The sequence below is a fragment of the Meles meles genome, chromosome 9 (assembly GCF_922984935.1).
Source record: "Meles meles chromosome 9, mMelMel3.1 paternal haplotype, whole genome shotgun sequence".
NCBI classification, from domain to species: domain Eukaryota; kingdom Metazoa; phylum Chordata; class Mammalia; order Carnivora; family Mustelidae; genus Meles; species Meles meles.
The window spans coordinates 96,308,718-96,330,596 of record NC_060074.1 but is presented as its reverse complement, the minus strand read 5'-3'; the positions used below and the strand labels follow the sequence as shown (position 1 = coordinate 96,330,596).

At 37.4% G+C, this 21,879-nt stretch overlaps 1 protein-coding gene across 5 annotated transcripts in view; it reads right to left on the bottom strand.

Moving 5' to 3' along the window:
• The window catches only part of ZRANB3 (zinc finger RANBP2-type containing 3), a 317,775-nt gene that overhangs the window by 167,462 nt on the left and 128,434 nt on the right, over positions 1-21,879 (bottom strand). For all 5 annotated transcript variants that reach the window (XM_046019609.1, XM_046019610.1, XM_046019612.1 and 2 more), the window contains one exon: positions 20,311-20,329. In XM_046019609.1, the coding sequence (XP_045875565.1) occupies positions 20,311-20,329 (19 nt within the window). The remainder of the gene's footprint in view (positions 1-20,310; positions 20,330-21,879) is intronic.

The following is a 21,879-nucleotide window of genomic DNA, read 5'->3' as shown; positions in this document are numbered from 1 at the left end:
TAACCAGAGTTGATTTTAAATTACTGAAGTACTAGTGATATTAAAGATAAAGAAAAGAAGAGGAGAGTCTAGATGGTGGAGAAGTAGTAGACTGAGATAACATCAAGTTGCAGGAGTTAAGCTAGGTAGTTATCAAACCATTCCAAACACCCACAAACTCAACAGGAGATAGAAGAGAAGAAGAGCAGCAATTCTAGGAACAGAAAATTGACCACTTTCTGAAAGGTAGGATGTGCGGAGAAGCGAATCCAAAGCATGGGAAGATAGAACACGGGGGCAGGGGCCGGCTCCTGACAAGCAGTGGAGCAACGGAGCACAAAATCTGAACTTTCAGATGTCTGCTCAACTGAGGGACATCACTACACAGGCTAAATGGGGGTGGAGCTCTCGCAGGGACAGTGTGGTCTCAGGTCCCAGAGGGTCAGAGAAAGATCGGGGGTGTTTAAGTAAGTGTGGCAGACCTCGCAGTTATCAGAGCAGGGACGCCAACTACAGAGACGAAGTGGAGGAGTAAGCTCTGAGCTTGGGGTTACCTTAAACCGTGATCTCTGGCACAGTTAGGCCATGGCTCTTTGAGCAGGGACCCCACAAGTGATAGATTCAGGGAGACCCACCGTTCTCTGCCAGAAGAGCAGTGCAGCAGGAATCTGCTGGATTTGGAAACTCCAAACAGGGACAGAAATGCTTGGTTACAAGCCGGGTGAGCTTGGAGCGTGGCCAGAGATCAGGGAGATGGGAGTGATTGATTGATTTCCTCCAAGGGTGCACTGAAGAGTGGGGCCCCGAGCTCTCGGCTCCTCTGGGCCAGAGATTGGGAAGCCGCCATTTTCATCCCCTTCTCCAGAGCTCTACAGAAAGCATTCATGGAACAAACGCTCCTGAGAGCAAACCCGAGCGAATTAATTAGCCTGGCCCCTGGCAAAGGCAGTGCAATTCCTCCTCAGACAAAGATATTTGAGAATCATTACAACAGGACCCTCCCACAGAAGATTACCAAGAATATCCAGCCAAGATCATGCTCACTGATCAAGCAGAACAGCAGTATTCCAGAGGAGGGGAAAGCAAAGCATGGAATTTATGGCTTTCTCCTCATGATTCTACAGTCTTCCAAAGTTAATTAAATTTTTTTATTTTATTTTCTTATTCTAATTTTTTAACTTTTCCACTTTCCTCTTTTAACGTTTTTAACTAGTTCATCTTAATAATACCTTTCTAAAAAAAAACTTTTTAAACCTTCATTATTATACTCATATTATATCCTTCATTGTATCGAACTTTATTTTTTGTATACATATAAGGTTTTTTCTTCTAAAAAATTTTGGGATACAATTTCTTCTAATAGATCAAAATATACCCTAAATCAAGACCAGGGCTTTGTTCTAGTCTCCAGCCTGAGCAAATTGTCTCCACGTTCATATTCTTTCTTTTCAAGCCAACTTATCTTATCAATTCCTTTTTTAGAATTTTTTTAAAGTTTCATCTTTACAGTAATATTCCATCCCTTCTTCGTATTTATCCTTATTTTTGTATATATATAATTTTTTCTTTCTTTAAAATTTTGGTAGGTAGTTTCTTCTAAGAGATCAAAATACACACAATTCAAGTGGGTGGCTCTGTTCTATTCAACAGTCTACTATATATATATATAAATATATATATATTTTAAAAATTTTTTAAAATTTCTTTTTGCCCCCTTTCTTCTCCCCCCAATTTGCGGTCTCTTCTGATTTCGTTAGTGTACATTTTTCTGGGGTCTTGCCACCCTTTTAGTATTTTATTCTCCATTCATATATTCATATCTGGATAAAATGACAAAGTGGAAAAACTCACCACAAAAAAAAAAAAAAGAGGAAGTACTGATGGCTAGTCACCTAATCAATACCGACATTGGTAATATGTCAGATCTAGAATTCAGAATGACAATTCTCAAGGGGCGAGCTGGGCTCGAAAAAGGCATGGAAGAGATTAGAGAAACCCTGTCTGGAAAAATAAAAGCCCTTTCTGGAGAAAAAAAAAGAACTAAAATCTAACCAAGCTGAAATCAAGAAAGCTATTAATGAGGTGCAATCAAGAATGGAGGCTCTTACTGCTAGAATAAATGAGGCTGAAGAAAGAATTAGTGATATAGAAGATCAAATGATGGGGAATAAAGAAGCTGAGTAAAAGAGAGACAATGACTGGACCACGAGGGGAGAATTCGAGAGATAAGTGATACCATAAGACGAAACAATATTAGAATAATTGGGATTCCAAAAGAAGAAGGGGGGGGCAGAAGGTACATTGGAGAGAATTATAGTAGACAATTTCCCTAATATGGCAAAGGGAACAAGCATCAAAATCCAGGAGGTGCAGAGAACTCCCCTCAAAATCAATAAAAATAGGTCCACACCCCCTCATCTAATAGTAAACCTTACTAGTCTTAGTGACAAAGAGAAAATCCCAAATGTAGCTCAGGACAAGAAGTCTGTAACATACAATGGTAGAAATATTACATTGGCAGCAGAAATATCCACAGAGACCTGGCAGGTAAGAAAGAACTGGCATGATATATTCAGAGCACTAAACGAGAAAAACATGAAGCCAAGAATACTATATCCAGCTAGGCTGTCATTGAAAACAGGAGACATAAAAAGCTTCCAGGACAAACAAAAATTAAAAGAATTTGTAAAGATCAGAGCAGAAATCAATGAAATAGAAACCAAAAGAAGTGAAGAACAAATCAACGAAACCAGGAACTGGTTATTTTGAAAGAATTAAAAAGATTGATAAACCCTTGGCCAGACTTATCAAAAAGAAAAGAGAAAGGACCCAAATAAATAAAATCATGAATGAAATAGGAGACATCATAACCTACAGCAAAGAAATACAAACAAGTATAAGAACATATTATGAGCAACTATACACCAGCAAATTTGACAATATGGAAGAAATGGATGCATTCCTAGAGATGTATAAACTACCAAAACTGAACCAGGAAGACACAGAAAACCTGAACAGACTCATATCCAGTAAGGAGATTGAAGCAGTCATCAAAAATCTCCCAACAAGGGTGCCTGGGTGGCTCAGTGGGTTAAAGCCCCTGCCTTCGGCTCAGGTCATGATCCCGGGGTCCTGGGATCGAGCCCCGCATCGGGCTCTCTGTTCAGCGGGGAGCCTGCTCCCCCCCCCGCCTCTCTGCCTACTTGTAATCTCTGTCTGTCAAAAAAAAAAAAAAAAAAACTCCCAACAAACAAGAGCCCAGGGCCAGACGGCTTCCCAGGGGAATTCTACCAAATATTTAAAGAAGAATTAATACCTACTCTCCTAACGCTGTATCAAAAAACAGAGATAGAAGGAAAACTTCCATCCCAAAGCAATAGAAAACACATTCTTCTCTAGTGCACATGGAACATTCTCCAGAATAGATCCCATTCTCCAGAATAGATCCCTTTCAAACTCATTTTATGAGGCCAGGATTACCTTGATTCCCAAAACCAGACAAAGACCCCACCAAAAAGGACAATTATAGACCAATATCCTTGATGAACACAGATGCGAAAATTCTCATCAAAATACTAGCCAATAGATCCAACAGTACATTAAAAGGATTATTCACCACAACCATGTGGGAATTATTCCAGGGCTGCAAGGTTGGTTCAACATCGCAAATCAATCAATGTGATATAATACATTAATAAAAGAGGGACTCCTGGGTGGCTCAGTCAGTTAAGCCGCTGCCTTCAGCTCAGATTATGATCCCAGGGTCCTGGGATAGAGTCCCACATCAGGCTCCTTGCTCAGCAGGTAGCCTGCTTCTCGTTCTGCCTCTGTCTGCCACTCTGCCTGCTTGTGTCACTCTCTCTCTCTCTCTGACAAATAAATAAATAAATAAAATCTTTAAAAAATGAAAAGAAAGAACAAGAATCATATGATACTCTCAATACATGCTGCAAATGCATTTGACAAAGTACAGCATCCCTTCCTGATCAAAACTCTGCAAAGTGTATTATAGATAGATGGTACATACATAGATACATACATACATACATAGGTACATACATAGATAGATGGTACATACCTCAATATCATCAAAGCCATCTATGAAAAACCCACAGTGAATATCATTCTCAATGGAGAAAAACTGAGAGCTTTTCCTCTAAGGTCAGGAACACAGCAGGGATGTCCATTATCACCACTGCTATTCTTTTTTTTTTTTTTTTTTTTCACCACTGCTTTCAAACACAGTGCTAGAAGTCCTAGCCTCAGCAATCAGACAGCGAAATGAAATTAAAAAGGCATCCAAATCAGCAAAGAAGAGGTCAAACTATCACTCTTCGCCAATGATATATACTTTATGTGGAAAACCCAAAAAATTCCACTCCAAATCTGCTAGAACTTGTACAGGAATTCAGTAAAGTAGCAGGATATAAAATCAATGATCAATGCATAGAAATCAGTTGCATTCTATACACCAATAGCAAGACAGAAGAAAGAGAAATTAAGGAGTCAATCCCATTTACAATTGCACCCCAAACCATAAGATACCTAAGAATAAACCTAACCAAAGAGGCAAAGAATCTGTACTCAGAAAACTATAAAGTACTCATGAATGAAACTGAGGAAGATACAAAGAAATGGAAAAATGTTCCATGCTCATGGATTGGAAGAATAAATATTGTAAAAATGTCTATGCTACCTGAAGCAATCTACCTGTTTAATGCAATCCCTATCAAAATACCATCCATTTTTTTCAAAGCAGTGGAACAAATAATCCTAAAATTTATATGTAATTTATGTGAAAAGACCTTGAATAGCCAGAGGAATGTTGAAAAAGAAAGCCAAAGTTGGTGTCATCACAATTCGAGACTTCAAGCTCTATTACAAAGCTGTCACCATCAAGACAGTATAGTACTGGCACAAAAACAGACACATAGATCAATGGAAGAGTAATACAGAGCCCAAAAATAGACCCTCAACTCTATGGTTAACTAATCTTTGACAAAACAGGAAAGAATGTCCAATGGAAAAAAGTCTCTTCAACAAATGGTGTTGGGAAAATTGGACATCCACATACAGAAGAATGAAATGGAGACCATTTTCTTACACCACAAACAAAAATAGACTCAAAATGGATGAAAGACCTCAATGTGAGACAGGAATCCATCAAAATCCGTCAAAACACCGTCAGCAACCTCTTCAACCTCAGCCACAGCAACTTATTCCTAGAAACATCACCAAAGTCAAGGGAAGCAAGGGCAAAAATGACCTATTGGGACTTCATCAAAATAAAAAGCTTTTGCATAGAAAAGGAACAGTTAACAAACCAAAAGACAACTGACAGAATGGAAGAAGATACTTGCAAACGACATATCAGATAAAGGGCTCGTATCCAAAATCTATAAAGAACTTATCAAACTCAATGCCCAAAGAACAAATAATTCAATCCAGAAATGGGCAGAAGGGGCACCTTGGTGGCTCAGTGGGTTAAGCCTCTGCCTTCAGCTCAGGTCTTGATCCCAGGGTCCTGGGATCGAGCCCGCATCAGGCTCTCTGATCAGCAGAGAGCCTGCTTCCCTCTCTGTCTCTGCCTGCCTCTCTGCCTACTTGTGATCTCTGTCAAATAAATAAAATCTTAAAAAAAAAAAACAAAGAAATGGGCAGAAGACATGAACAGACATTTCTGCAAAGAAGACATACAAATGGCCAACAGACACATGAAAAATACTCACATCACTCAGCATCAGGGAAATACAAATCAAAACCACAGTGAGATACCACCTCACACCAGTCAGAATGGCTAAAATTAACAAGTCAGGAAAAGACAGATGTGGGCAAGGGTGCGGATAAAGCAGAACGCTCCCACACTGTTGGTGGGAATGCAAGTTGGTGCAGCCACTGTGGAAAACAGCATGGAGGTTCCTCAAAAAGTTGAAAATGGAGCTACCCTACTACCCAGCAATCACACTACTGGGTATTTACCCTGAAGATACAAATCCAAAGGGGCATGTGCACCTGAATGTTTATAGCAGCAGTACCCACAATAGCCAAACTGTGTAAAGAACCTAGACGTCCATCAACAGATGAATGGATCAAGAAGATGTGGTATATATATACAACAGAGTACTATGAAGCCATCAAAAGAAATGAAATTTTGCCATTTGCAATGACCTGGATCGAACTAGAGGGTATTATACTGAGCAAAATAAGTCAATCAGAGAAATCCAATTATCATATGATCTCTCTGATATGAAGAATTGATATGAAGAATCTGATATGAAGAAATTCTTCATATCAGAGAGATCATATGATAATCTCTCTGGAAGGGAGGGGGGTTTGGGGAGTAGGGAAGGAAAAAATGATACAAGATGGGATTGGGAGGAAAACAAATCATCAGAGACTCAATCTCAGGAAACAAACTGAAGGTTGCTGGGGGTGGTGGAGGAGGGATAGGGTGGCTGGGTTATGGACATTGGGGAGGGTATGTGCTATGGTGAATGTTATGAACTGTTTAAGACTGTTGATTCAGAGACCTATACCTCTGAAGCAAATAATACATTATATGTTAATTTAAAAAAATTTTAAAAAGTGAAAAAAAAAAGAAAAAAAGAAGTAGTACTAAGAGGCATCTGAGTGGCTCAATCTGTTAAGACTCTGCCTTCAGCTCATGTCATGATCCTGGAGTCCTGGGATGAGCCCCACTTCGGGCTCCTTGCTCAGCGGGAAGTCTGTTTCTCCCTCTGCCCCTCCCTTGGCTTGTGTTCCCCCCCCCTCCCTCTCTCGCTTACTTGCTTTCAAACAAATAAAATCTTAAAAAAAAAAAAGTAGTACTAAATTTACTTTACATTGTATTTTTAAAACTGTTGGCACATGGTGAAAAAGTCCATTCTGCTTCTGCAAATGGACTTTTTATGCCTCATTATCAGGCTTTAGCCATCCTGATGTCTTTGTAACATGTCAGTAATCTGCTCCCGAATCAGAAAAATTAAAGTGGGTGAACAATGGCTGTAAATTAAATAAACAGGACTATAGGAAAACCAAGACAGCCACATGGCTCCTTGGCAAGCCCCACTTACTGGTTTTTACGTTCCTTCACCCACCATAGTGCATTTAAGGTGACTCAAATTATAAAGAGACACTGGTGGGGAATCTTCTGTAATAATGCAACATAATTGTCTACCAATAATATCTGATTCATCAGATCAGATAACTAGAAAAACTATTTTTGTTTCTAGAGGCCTCAGACTCCTCCTCTGGACTCTTTGAACACATGCAGTGTGACTTCACTCATCTGCCACTTAGTATGGGTTATCAATTATGTTCTTATTATTGTATACATATTTTCTAGATGGGTTGAAGCCTGTTCTTGTGGCTAGGCTGATGCCCTCATATTGGCAAAGAAACTATATGAAAATGTGTTTCCCACTTGGGGGTATAACTTTGTAAACTCTCCAGTGACTGAGGCACCTATTTCACCGGGCAAAACATATGAGCCTTAATGAAAACCTTATACACTTCTTGGAATCTATGAGTATATAACTGTCTGTTGATCCCCTGTCTAATGCTAGGAAGACAACCTATTATTAGTCTCTAATGTCTTATACTTAAGCCTGTCAATAACGTTTTTAAAAAAAAACCTTTCTGGATCCCACTTGAAAGGAATGTGTTGGCTACAGTTTAGAGATCAGTGACTGGGTATTCTAGAAACAACCTAAGAGGAAGACAGCACGCAAGTCCTATTGGAAGGGAACTTACCAAGTTCTTCTGACCACTAACAATGTTGTAAAATGGAAGGTACTGATCCTTGGATACATATCACAGATCTACCTGATACCTGGTCCTTTATAGATGCTGGACACCTCCAAAACAAATTGATGAGGAAGAGAAGCAGCTGATATCAAGGAAGACTGCTTCTGCCCAAGAGGACAGATTAAGCCTTCATATTTTAACTAAACATGGTACCCATTCTCCTTCTCCTTTCCTTTATGCTGACTCTGGCCTAGAAAGATAACAACCTTAATTATATCTCCCAGGCCACTGCTGGGGGGCAACAATTAGAATTTAGAGCATACTTTTATTTCAGGCTAGGAAAAAAGCAAACTGAAATCTTATTGGTTGACTCCCCTGGATTTTCATCATGATTCCGGAAGGACCTACTAGTGAATCGAGGATTCACTCCTTTTGGCAGGTCCCCACTTCCCTGGTTAAGGATAAATGTAAAGGAGGTTATGATCAGGAACTTGTCCTTAATTCTTGAAATTACTGCAGAATCTGATGTTAAAGCAATAGGCGCCAACAAAGATTCTTAGACCCTTCAGCTAAAAGGGTTCTGGATAATACTATAGCTCTTGATTATATTTTACCTGAGCGAGGAGGTGTGTGCTGTGGCCAACACCATGTGCTATACTTGGATTAACACTTCAGTGGAGGTTGAAACTCACATAAAATCACCAAGCAAGTCATTGGCTTAAAGAATGACTCCTTAAGGAGGGTCTTATTTCACTTGTTTGATTTTGATTGATTTGGGTCTTGGGAACCAGGGCTTCAAAGTACACTCAGAACAGTAGGAATTAACCTGGTTATAGTAATCATAATAATGTCCCTGGTGTGTTATAGTCTCTCAAAAGTTTTAAACGCATGTTTGTAGCCACGAACCACCAAACAAATGATCTACCTAAGACTGAAATGGCAAAAGAACTACGAGAATGGTCAACTTACAAATTGTGAATGTGTGAGTATCACAGAGGTCAAGTAAAAACATCATGAACTGGGAACACCACACAAAGGAACAGCAACTGTGAGAACTTCAGAGGAGTAGCTCAGAGTGGAACTAATGCCTTAAATTCTGGTCACATCTCAGCTAAGCTCAGGGTATGATCAAAGGGGCTAAGTGTTCAAAAGAAAACCACAGGCCCCAAAATGGCATCACTTAGCATAAGGTCCCAAGTCAATAAACCAAGACTTAATACCTAACCTAACTGCAGTTTCAAACCCCTTTAAAGGTCACTTTAAACCAGTCAACATGGGAGTTTCCTGGTCAGCACTAGGAAATTTACTGGTAGACCCCTTCTGATCCTCTTAGGAGGGAAACCTTGCCTAAAATAATGAATTCTTTATTAATAATTTCTTTCCATTCCTTTCCTGCCTTTGAACACCTTTTTCTGTAGCCCTTTAGAGCTCTCCTCTACTTCTAGATGGGATGCTGTCTCATTCATCAATCAATTAATAAAGCCAATTAGATCTTCAAATTTTACTCAGTTGAATTTTTATTAACATTTGAAACTTAAGACATGGAAGAAAAAGGCCTTGGAGTAGCAATAATAAAGAATTACAAGCAGACATATAACTTAAAATAGCCTGAGATTTAAGTAAAGGGCTTAACTTTTCTCATTGATAACCTTGAGTAAATAAAAAAAGGTTAAATTAACTAAGCTTAGTATGCAATGTTTAAAGACACAGAAACATAGAAATCATATGGAAAAAATTGTTAGATTTTTAAAAAACTAGATGCTTGGCTGTCCTAAAAACTTTGACTCTCAAGAAACATTTCATTTCCAACAGGCTTATATGCATAATATTTCACAACATGAAAATATCATCACCAAAAATATATATTCTAGTTTACCATTCTAAATTAGCTTCAGAGCTTGAGAAGAGAATGAGATTAGAACTTGGAAAAAAATAACAAAGATCGAATCATTCTCCTGAAACTTTTTGGATCACTTATGAGTAAAATTAGGTAAAGGTTAAGAAAGATACATACTTCATATCAGTGTAATGTACAAAAACAGGACACTAAAAATCTATAAAAACACTTCTTAAACTTTTTAACAGCAACATAAGCCATTTCAAATAAAACATCACAGAGAAACTCAGCATTTGTAAAAGAACCTAGATACCCATCAACAGATGAATGGATAAAGAAGAAGTGTGTGTGTGTGTGTGTGTGTGTGTGTGTGTGTGTGTGTGTGTAATGGAATACTATGCAGTCATCAAAAATTGAAATCTTGCCATTTGCAATGACGTGGATGGAACTAGAGCATATTACACTAAGCAAAATAAGTCAATAAGAGAAAGAGAATTATCATACGACCTCTCTAATATGAGGAATTTGAGAGGCAGGGCAGGGGGTTGTGGGGGGTGGGGAGGGAAAAAAATGAAACAAGATGGAACCAGGGAAGGAGACAAACCATAAGAGACTTTTAATCTCAGGAAACAAACAGGGTTGTTGGGGGTGGCGGGGGAGGGATAGGGTGACTGGGTTATGGACATTGCGGAGAGTATGTGCTAAGATGTGTGCTGTGAATTGTGTAAGACTGATGATTCACAGACCTGTACCCCTGCAGCAAATAATACATTGTATGTTCATTTAAGAAAAGAGAAAGAGAAAAAACAAACAAACAAAAAAACTGGTAATGGGGCACCTGGGTGGCTCAGTGGGTTAAGCCTCTGCCTTCAGCTCAGGTCATGATCTCAGGGTCCTGGGATCGAACCCTGAATTGGGCTCTCTGCTCCGTAGGGAGCCTGCTTCCCCCTCTCTCTCTGCCTGCTGCTCTGCCTGCTTGTGGTCTCCTCTCTGTCAAATGAATAAATAAAATCTTAAAAAACAAAACAAAACTGGTGAGGTAGGAATGTTTGTAACATCCACCTTATAATGTACTTGGAAGTGTTAATGTATAATAAAGTTGCCTTAAGGTTCGGTAATAGAAGCAGAGCCTTTCAAATGCATTTGTGGACTGTAAACATTAAATTCCAGAAAGATGTTTTGTATCTGATTGTATCTGGGTAGGGTTAACCAGAGCAGACACCTCTGCTTTTTAGTTTGGATTTTTTCCAATATTATTGAGAGAACATTGTAACAACCCAGCTGTATGAAATAGCAGGAGCCCTCAACAAAATTACATCATCTTTCAAAGAAATCAGGGTAAACTTCTTTAAAATTGAAAGATGCAATCAATTGCATTTGTACTTTGCTAGTATTCTAGGTTAAAAAAAAAATCACACCAAAAGATAACTTAAAGGAAAGCAAAAAGAGTGTACCTAAATTTTTTAATAAAGTGTATTATAAGATCCCCTGATTCCATCTTTTCTCCATTACCCCTGTGCCTAGAATAAGTGATGGTGGATAATAGGCTGTGGACCTGATTTAAAGTACTGGTGCCTGGCAGACAAGATATTCCTCTTGTCCAAATAAAGAGATGTTACTTGATGCGTTCCAATGGTTTCAAGTCAATGACAACAGAAACATTAATAAGAGAAAAGAAGTTCTCTCATTCATTTATTCATTCATTCATTCATTCATAAAGCATTAACAGGAAACGTATTCCCCAGATACTATTAGATAGATATGACTTGAGTCCTAGGAGTTCCCGTCTGTGGGAGAGAAGCAGATGAGTACAGAATATAATTTAAACTATAGTAGAAATGCAAGTTCAGAAGAACTAAGAGGTACAAGGATGGTGACATAGAATAAGAGGTATCTGAATGTTTTGAATGGTGATTTTGAATGGTGATTTTGTTGATGGACTTGGGAAAGAATGGGATACAGAAGGAAAGGCATTCATCATAAAAAGAACAATGTAATACAGATACCACAGCATAAAAAGATAAAAGACCAAAAGGAAAATCAATGAGAAAACATTGGTAAGTTAGATTTCAAATTACAAACTTCTGCTCTATGAAAGACACCTTTAAGAATATAAAAAGACAAGCCACAAATTGGGAGAAAATACATGCAAAACACGTAACTGATAAAGGACTTGGAACTAAAAGAGACAAGGAACTCTTAAATCTTAGTAACAAAAAAAGAAACAATCCAGCTTTAAAAAAACGAGGAAAAGAACTGACAGAGACCACACCAAAAATATATAGAGAGATGGCATATAAATATACAAATGGATGCTGAACATCATGTCAGTAGAGAATTGTAAATTAACATAAAAAGGAGACACTATTGCACAGAGTAGAATGGCTAAAATTAAAAAAAATTAATTTGACAATACCAACTATTAGTAATGTTGCTGAGCAAGAGCATTCATTTATTGGTAGTAGAAATACAAAATGGTACAGCCACTTTAGAAGACAGTTTGACAGCCTCTGACAAAAGTGAATGCAGTCTTATCATATATTATGGATTTGTGTCCCCCCAAAAAGATATACTTAAGTAACATCCCAGTACTTCAGTATGTGACCTTATTTGGATATAGGGTCATCGCACACGCAGTTAGTTAATATGATATGTCATACTGGAGCAGGGTGAGCCCTTAATCCAATCTAACTGGTATTCTTATAAAAGAAGAAGAGACATAAACAAACAGAACAGCGTGTGAAGATGGGGGTGGCAATTAAGTGATGCATTTATAAACCCTGAAACACCAAGGATTGCTGGCCATCACCTGAAGCTAGAAGAGAGGCATCACACGTATTCTACCTCAGAGCCCTTAGAAGGAACCAAACGTCCTGACACATTGAGTTCAGATTTCTAGCCTCCAGAATTGTGAGAGGATTAAATTTCTGTTCCTTTAAGCCACAGAGCTTGTGAAACTTCCTTAAGGCAGTTCTAGGAGCCTAACCAAACTATACAATCCAGCAACTGCAGTTCTAGATAATTACCCAACTGATTTAAAAACTTACCCAAACAAAAACTTACATGTGAACAGTAACAGTAGCCTTAATAATTGTCAAAGACTGGAAGCAACTATGCTATCACTTTATCTTAGTGACTGGAAAAACAAACTGTGCACATCTATAAAATGGATTATTCAGTCATAAAAAGGAAAAGTTTCCAAGCCACAAAAGCACACAAATGAATCTTAAAAGCATATGGCTAACTGAAGAAACCCAGTCTGAAAAATCAGTGAACTGTGTCCTTCCAATTACATGACATTCTTAAAAAGGCAAAATAATAGCCATTAAATACATGAGAGGTTATCTAGGGGTATTGGCTTGAGAAGATTTAAATAAGTGAAGCAAAGGGAATTGTTTAAGGCAGTAAAATTATTCTGTACGATACTGTAATGGTGAATACAAGACATCAAACATTTGTGAAAAGCCATAGAACTTTACATTACAGAGAGTAAACTTTAATGTCCACAAATAATTTTTTTAAAAAGTTAGATAGTCAGGGGATCCCCATGATGGAATGCAGAATGGGATAAAAGAATTTAAATGTATCACTAAATATGAAACGCTCTCACTGAAGGAAGTAGAGGAATAAGATGCTGAGCTAAGTAATTTTAGAATTGAGTAGAATCTGTAAGAATAATGGCAAAAGGAACTGTACGTAAGCACTATGTTCCAGTTGACAATTTTCTTTCCTCTGGGTGTACAGGTTAACACTACTGAAATCACCATACATGCATACTGGATTGAACAATTAAGTAAATGGATGACAGATGGTGGAAGCCAGGATTCTTACTGACAGAATGGGAGGTTATAGATAAGCAAGGGGAAGAGGCTACAATTAACTATGTGGTAATAATTAGAGTTGGAGACATAAGTATGAACAGATGGTTACATATAAAAATATTTGTAAGTATGTGTATGTATGTGTGTATACACACACACATTTTTCCTTGCTCTATCAGCTGAAAGGATCTAGAAGAAATGACACCCCAGTAAATATGAATACACACCTAATTTGTAGATGCTGGTTCTAATACCATTCTCCAATAAAGAGAAGCCAGGATTTCTTAGAGAAATGGCTGATTCTAGGACTGGGGCAAGAAATATATGAGATGAGCCTGGATCATCCTATAGTTCTAAGAAGTAAGAAAATGCTCAAAATATAAACGAAAACCCTTCAAAAAAACCAACACAGACAAACATTAACAGTCCACAATGAAGGGGGGTTTGTCAAAAGGACACCGGAGTGAATAGAAAGAGCTCCCCCTAGACAAAGCTGGAACAATTTGAGCAACGACGACGAGGACAACAACAACAACAACAAAAATTAGCAGTGGATAATAATCCGAAACATAAAAAGGAGTCCATACGATATAAACAAATGATAAAGTGAATGCATGAATGAATGAATTCCAAATAATTTATGGATTTACCCTGCTTTTAAGGAAATGGAGTATAACTCCCTGTTACTTTCTTTCAAAAAAAAATACAATATGGAAAGGAAGGAAAAAATAGTAATTTTACAGTGGAGAAATCTGACAAACACTATATCAAGACATGTGAATTACACCTATGGCAATAAGTCACATTGATGGTAAGTCTTGATCTGGCGTAATAACAAAAGTACTTTACCCCTATGACCTTCCTCCCCATAATACATTACCCTAGTGTGATCATAAGAAAAACAGCAGACAAATGCCAATTAAGGGCCATCCCATAAAATACTAAACAATTAATTCTAAAATTATAAAGGTCTTCAAAAACAAGGAGAGTCTGAGAGACTCTCACAACCCCCAGATGCCTCCATAGACAAGACTACTAAATGCAATGGGTATCTGGATGGGATCTGGAACAGAAAGAAACATTAGCAAAAAACTGAGCAAACCTAAATAGAGTATGGTCTTTAGTTAATCATAACACATGAATATTGGTTCATTAATTAAGACACATATGCCATATTAATCTATGACAATAATAGGGAACTGGATATGGGGTACACAAGAACTCTGTACTATATAATAATGCTACAAACTTAAAACCTAAATAATTCTAAAATTCTAAAAAAAAGATTATTTTTTAAAGAGGATATTAAAATAAATGAGGCTAGCCTTAGAAATAAGGAAAGGAAGGAAACAGGCAAATGGTACTGATTTAAAGGAATAGAGATACTCTCACCAGCACAAAATTTTTATGCCATTATCTTTATTCTAACAGTCAGCTTCATTCATTTGAGTACCATGTCCTACAGATTTTTCTGTCCTAACGACTCTTGTTGCTAAATATAGAAAGTCTGACACCTGGAGACTTCATATAGAATAGTAATTGATAAAGAGACTTGGGAGCTGGATTACTTCAGGTCAAATATTTCCGTTCCTAGCACATACTAGCTGTACATTCTTGGACAATTTACTTAACCTCTATGTACCTCAGCTTTCTCACTTATAAAATGAGAATAATAATAATAATAATAATAATAATAATAATAATACCATCTCATAGGAATTGTTGTGAGGATGAAGTAAATTAATACATGAAAAGCATTACAACAGAATCTGGCACACAGGTGTAACATATTAACTATTTAACTAGCTCAACCACTCAACAAAATGGATCTATAGACACAGGAGGGTTATAAATCCAAAACTGTAAAGAGCTCAAGGAGCGAGTGTAATTCAGCTTGGGCCTGGTAAAGGAAATTTAAGATCTGTAAATACCAATGGAATAAAAATTGCTATCTCAGCTCACTTTGTCAAATGTGGGTAGGCTTATAAAAAAGAAAAGCTAAAATTCTTCATGTCTATTTTAATTTCTTAGTCCTCAAATCTTTAAAGTTAATATTGGCAGAGTCTATATCTCAGTACCAATTTTAAGATCTTCTGAGCAAAAATAACCTTCAAAAGGGGTCCTTCACTCTTTCCACACACCTACACATTTCTGCCTGCAGAGAAACTGACAACAGTTTTCAAACTTGACTTTTGCCTGTAGAAATACTTCTACCAACATGGAAGAAGTCTCACAGCCTCTCCCCTCCAAAGTCCTCTTCCAGAGAAGCACCTTGGCCAAAAGAAAAGCATTGATAATGATGACTATAGGGCCTTTGTTCCAAATATTTATCTATTAATGTGTCCCAAAATAGCCACAAAGGGAAACCAAGTAGGTCAGCTTAACAAATGGTTTCCTTTTCTTTTGAAAAAGGAAGGAAGCAATGCTTTATTTGGTATACCTCCCACCCCCCACCCAGCCACAAATGTTTTCTCAAGTAACAGGAAGGAGGAAACTTTAAAAAAAAGTGTGTGTGTGTGTGTGTGTGTGTGTGTGTGTGTGTTAGGGATGGGGGACTAAAATAGAGTACTAACAAAAAAATGTTACATAAGATGAAAGTAGGAATTTTCTGGCTTTGATAATAGATACTGTAGACAAGTGAAGACGGAATCCATGTACTGATACTTTTGTCCATTATGACACAACATTAGGCTATTATGTAAATCCAGGATATTAATCCCATCTTCTTAAGTAAAAATGAACATTGTAAAATTTTCTAAATACTATACTTCTACAGAAAACAATAGTTTTTTTTAAAGATTTTTTTTTTTTAGAAAGTTTTTTTTTTTTTTTAATTTTTTATTTTATTTACTTGACAGAGAGAGAGAGATCACAAGTGGGCAGAGAGGTAGGCAGAGAGAGGAGGAAGCAGGCTCCCTGTGGAGCAGAGAGCCCGACATGGGGCTCGATCCCAGGACCCTGAGATCATGACCTGAGCCGAAGGCAGCGGCTTAATCCACTGAGCTACCCAGGCAGAAAGAGAGACAGCACAAGCAGGAGGAGGGGCAGAGGGAGAAGCAGGCTCCCCACTAAGCAGGAATTCCAATTCGGACCTGAGCTGAAGGCAAACACTTAACCAACTGAGCCACGCAGATGCCCTGAGAACAACAGTTTTTAAATACTTGACAAATAAGTTAGGAAATGTGTAGTTTTAATATTTTTCTTCATGGATATCTTATTAAAATACCTGGTTTGTGTTAATGTGAAACTATTTTTCACATTTCAATTACTTTTTAAAGTAGGCTCCATGCCCAGTGTAGAACCCAATGGAGAGCTTGAACTCACAACCTGGATAGCAAGACCCAAGCCAAAACAGAGTTGGACCCTTAACTGACTGAGCCACCAGATGCCCCTGCATCTACAACTTTTTAATGAATTACACTTGCAATAATTTTCAACTGAAGAACAAGGACAAAGTGGTTTACAAGTAATTATTAAAAAACAAGGTAACAGTGCAACAGCCTGACTATAGACTGTCGTCTGAATCCAGTATTTATGGAACACAAATTCATAAGAGTTTCTGTATATTCATTACACAGTTCTTGAAACAACATTTAATTCATTAAACCAAGATGGGGGAGAAGGATGAATAGGAAGTATTTCAAAACAGTTTGTAAAGTTAATTTTATTAAATGTTGCAGCTTTGTTGTTCTCTGAAATTTAATTTTACAACTGAAATACACAATGATCACATAATTAAAATTAAACAGAATTTAAGTCATCATTCCAATTTAAAGTTAATAATTACCGTAAATACTATAGATAGATTATGTAAGTTCACAAGGAATGAATACATCAGAAGAAAGATAATAGTGGGAAATACTGGAAGGGGGAGTAATGCCACTTGAAGGAAATCATTTGTTTCTAAAGCTAGGGAAGAAAAATCACAGTAGACAGCTAAATTACACAATACTCCAAATGGGTATTCAAGCATTTTAAAAAAGGAGGTTTGATAACAGAGATGTAAAATTGCCTTTCTAAGGCTTTCAGCTATTTGATAAGTCAAATATTCATCATATCAAAACACACTTTTTAATTTAAAAATCAGAAAAAGGTGGTTGACCTCTAAATTATAAACTACATTTCCTTCTCTGACTTGACTACCACTTTGTGATAAGAACAAGGAAAGGAGAACAGTATTAAGAAACCGAACGAAGGTCAAAACCAGAGTTCACATAATTTACATATATACAAGTTCTTTCTACTTCAACACTTTTAATTTACTAACTTTCATCCACATTAGTTTAGTAAGATTCCAAAAAAATGGCATTTCAAGCCTACTGCTAACAGAGGATATTAGAGGTTGTGAGCTATGATCTTGCATTTGTGTATCACACCACTGAGGATTCTTTTTTTTTTTTTTTAAAGATTTTATTTATTTATTTGATGGAGAGAGAGATCACAAGCAGGCAGAGAGGCAGGCAGAGAGAGAGGAGGAAGCAGGCTCCCTGTGGAGCAGAGAGCCTGATGCGGGGCTCGATCCCAGGACCCTGAGATCATGACCTGAGCCGAAGGCAGCGGCTTAATCCACTGAGCCACCCAGGCGCCCCGAGGATTCTTTTTTCAAAATTAACATCACTGATAGGATTTAACATAATAACCCTGTAAAGTCAAACAGGTGCAAAAGACTGAGTCTTTAAAATGTGGGTGAAAAGAGAGAAGTAATTATGATGGACACAAAGTGGAGGGTTGATTTTTTTAAGTGCTGAGGAGATATTAAATAGTTCTTTTAAATCTATTAAATTAAGAAATAAGAATGCTGTTGTAAGAATGGTGTTGAAATCACTCAACACGTGACAAGTGCTGTGAAACTGTAAATAGTAAGAAATGAGGAAAAGCAGTTGGTATAATGAAAAACTTACTGTCTAAAGGTTCATCACGAAGTCCATACAATCCTTAGTCTAATGTTAACTGAGGAGAAGCAGGAGCTGGTTGAAGAAAAGTTAAGGAGGCTTAAGGGTCCAATCAAATGTTTATTTCAATCCATGGACACTTCCATAGATTTAAGGCCCCTTTCAAATGGTCTATGATGTCTCCATGACATCAAAGTGAAGAACAAGGTAGGAATGACGTAACACAGCTGTTAAGACTTTCCCTCTCAATCACTTATAGAGAGATTATCAAGATGGCCATTACCTGACACAGTATCATCTGTATGGACATAAAATTGATTTGTTCAAACACTGATATAGAGGCACCTGGGTGGCTCAGTTGAGTGCTGGACTCTGGTTTTGGCTCAGGTGCTGATCTCAGGGTTGTCAAATCAAGTCCCATGTTGGGCTCTGTGCTCAGCACAGAGTCCGCTTCAGATTCTCTCTCCTTCTCTCTCTCTCTCCCTCCCCCACTGCTCCTCTCCCTGCTCACTTATGCGCACTCTGTCTCTAGAATAAACAAATAAATAAAACCTTTAAGTGGACTACCATAAAAAAACTGATATAAATACACACCTGCATCCATATATGTACCACAGATACATTTTATACATATTGTAAAATATATGTATAAAAATACATTTTATACATATTATACAAAATGGTTATGCCTAGTTTTGGGTTTTGAAGGTTGAAGGGTAAGTTTACATTCCTATTTGTGAAAAACACTCAGGGACAAAAAACGTGAACCTCTTTTAGTCATTTTGGACTAACAAGTTTATTAATTTATGAAGAGGCTTTTGGAATTCATCCTGTTCCAAAACAGAAATTGCTGTTGTTTCCCAAATGTCTATGTCTTGTCCCTTCAATTACATTGTTGAAGTCCTTCATAGGCAATGACTATGTTTCTAACTCCTAACATCAAATCTAAACAAATGCTTGTAGAATAAAGAGTTCAAACTAAAAACTTCAGTAATTATAAATCAGCATAAACCAAGTAACCCTGTACAGCATTCTTGTTCATATTACACTGTAATTCATTTTTTCCCTAAAGAAGAGACTGTGGAGATAAGCCACTTGTGAGTCTTTAACTAAAGCTAAGACAGTCAATCAAGAGAATCTCTTTGGTTCCACTTTTATTTTTAAAAAATTCAGTATGTGGGGTGCCTGGGTGGCTCAGTCGTTAAGCGGCTGCCTTGGGCTCAGATCCCAGGGTCCTGGGATCAAGCCCTGCATCAGGCTCCCTGCTCAGTGGGAAGCCTGCTTCTCCCTCTTCCACCCCCTTGATTGTGTTCCCTCTCTTGCTGTGTCTCTGTCAAATAAATAAATAAAATCTTTTTTTTTAAAATTCAGTACGTTTCTTCATTTCTATTTTTTAAACGTTTGCTGTTACTTTCAAAGGCATCATGAAAACAGCACCACGTTTCTCAAACTGAATAAAAATTAGAACTTACTGATTCACATTACTGAGAATGTATGTAAAGAGTATAATGCTTTATATAAGAACATCCATTTCAGCGAGAAAACAATATTATATGTAAGTACAGCGTACTTAAATGCATCAAATTGTTTTGTTTAGTGATAATAAAATAAATAAAATAAAATAAAACAGTACTTTAATATTATGTTTCACACTCACATGGAACAATTCACAATAACTTCTAGAGCAATTTTTTAAAAATTCAACTTTTAAGCAAGCAGTATTATGATCAAAAGAAAGAGTTCAGTTTCATCTGAGGCTGAACTTTAAAGCCTATCATGCTTTCTCTGCCAACAACAGTAACATTGTATCACTAATGTTAATAATAATATGCTTCAAGTACACATCTGCATGTGTGTAATATGTGCATGCACAAACAGAGACACATTCATTCTCATTCTCTTTGTCCCCTCTCCTTCTCTCTCTGTATATAGACATATAGTCATACGGAAAGACAAAGAATACACGGTAAATAGCAGACACTAAAAATTGGTTGTGGAATTTTATAAAAGACATAAAAATCATGAAAACACTTACTTCATCAGCCACCATACACCTGGAAAAAAATAAAAATAAAACCAAGTTAATATTTTAATGATCAAAGTCAACCACTTTAAAAATTTTAAGAAGCTTGCCTGAGAACAGTTTACAAATGTTAAAGCACTAATCCAGAGAGAGGTGTCTACAAATGTGCTTGAGAACATGGGCCAGTGCTGATTTTATAAGACTCTCCAGCTGCCAATGGCACATGGGTATGCAGGAGGGTTAGAGCTTCAGAAATGTTCCCCATGTCCACCCATGGAGATAGTTAGAATAACCATTCAAAAATGAGGGCAAAATGGCAAATGACTTACCAATGACTTCCCTACTTACTAATAAATCTTAAAATTGGCCTTTAGAGATTAGAAGAATACTATGTTAAAGCACAAGAAAATAAATCTTAGGCACATATTAGCATGTTATATCTACAATTTTCTACGCTGCATTATATATTCTAAGCCTATTTTCAAGATGAATTTTGGTTTCTACTACTTGGCTAAATTTTCTCTTCTCTATTCTTTCTTATTCACCTATAGAAGTAAATTCTATCCACTGAAAATTGAAGATAGGGGTCATAAACTGAAAAACCAAAGAGCAAAAAGAAAGAATAGCAGGTGTGGTCAGGATCATGAGCGGTCCCTTCCCTTTCCCTATGGTCATATGTTTTGTTTCTTAAATTCCACATATGAGTGAAATCATAAGGTATTTGCCCTTCTCTGACTGACTTATTTCATTTAGCATAATACCCTCTAGTTCCATTACTGTCATTTCAAATGGCAAGATTTCCTTCTTTTTGATGGCTGAGTAATATATACACCACATTTTCTTCATCCATTCATCTGTCAATAGACATCTGGGCTCTTTCCATACTTCGGCTATTGCGAGCATTGTTGCTATTAAGACTGTGGTGCATGTGCCCCATTGAATCACTATGTTTGTATCCCTTAGAAAAATACCTAGTAGTGCAATTGCGGGGTCATAGAATAGTTATCTTTTTTAACTTTTGGAGGACCCTGCATGCTGTTTTCCAGAGTGGCTGCTCCAGTTTGTATTCCTACCAACAGTATAAGGAGGTTCCTCTTTCTCCGCATCCTCGCCAACATCTGTTGTTTCCTGAGTTATTCATTTTAGCCATTCTGATCAGTGTGAAGCAGTATCTCATTGTGGTTTTGATTTCTATTTCCCCAATGCCAAATGATGTTGAGTATTTTTTTCATGTGTCTGTTGGTCATTTGTATCTCTTCTCTGGAGAAATGTCTATTCATGTGAGCAAGATGGAAATTTATTAAAGATTTTATTTATTTGACAGACAGGTCACAAGTAGCAGAGAAGCAGGCAGAGAGAGAGGAGGAAGCAGGTTCTCTGCTGAGCAGTGAGCCCGATGTGGGGCTCAATCCCAGGACCCAAAGATCATGACCTGAGCCGAAGGCTTAACCCACTGAGCCACCCAGGTGACCCCAAGACACAAATTTAATGAGGAAGGGAATTGTGAGAAAATCTGGAAGAAGAGTATTCTTAAACAAAGTGATCCATAAGAGCAAGGGCCCTGAGATAAGAGATAAGGAA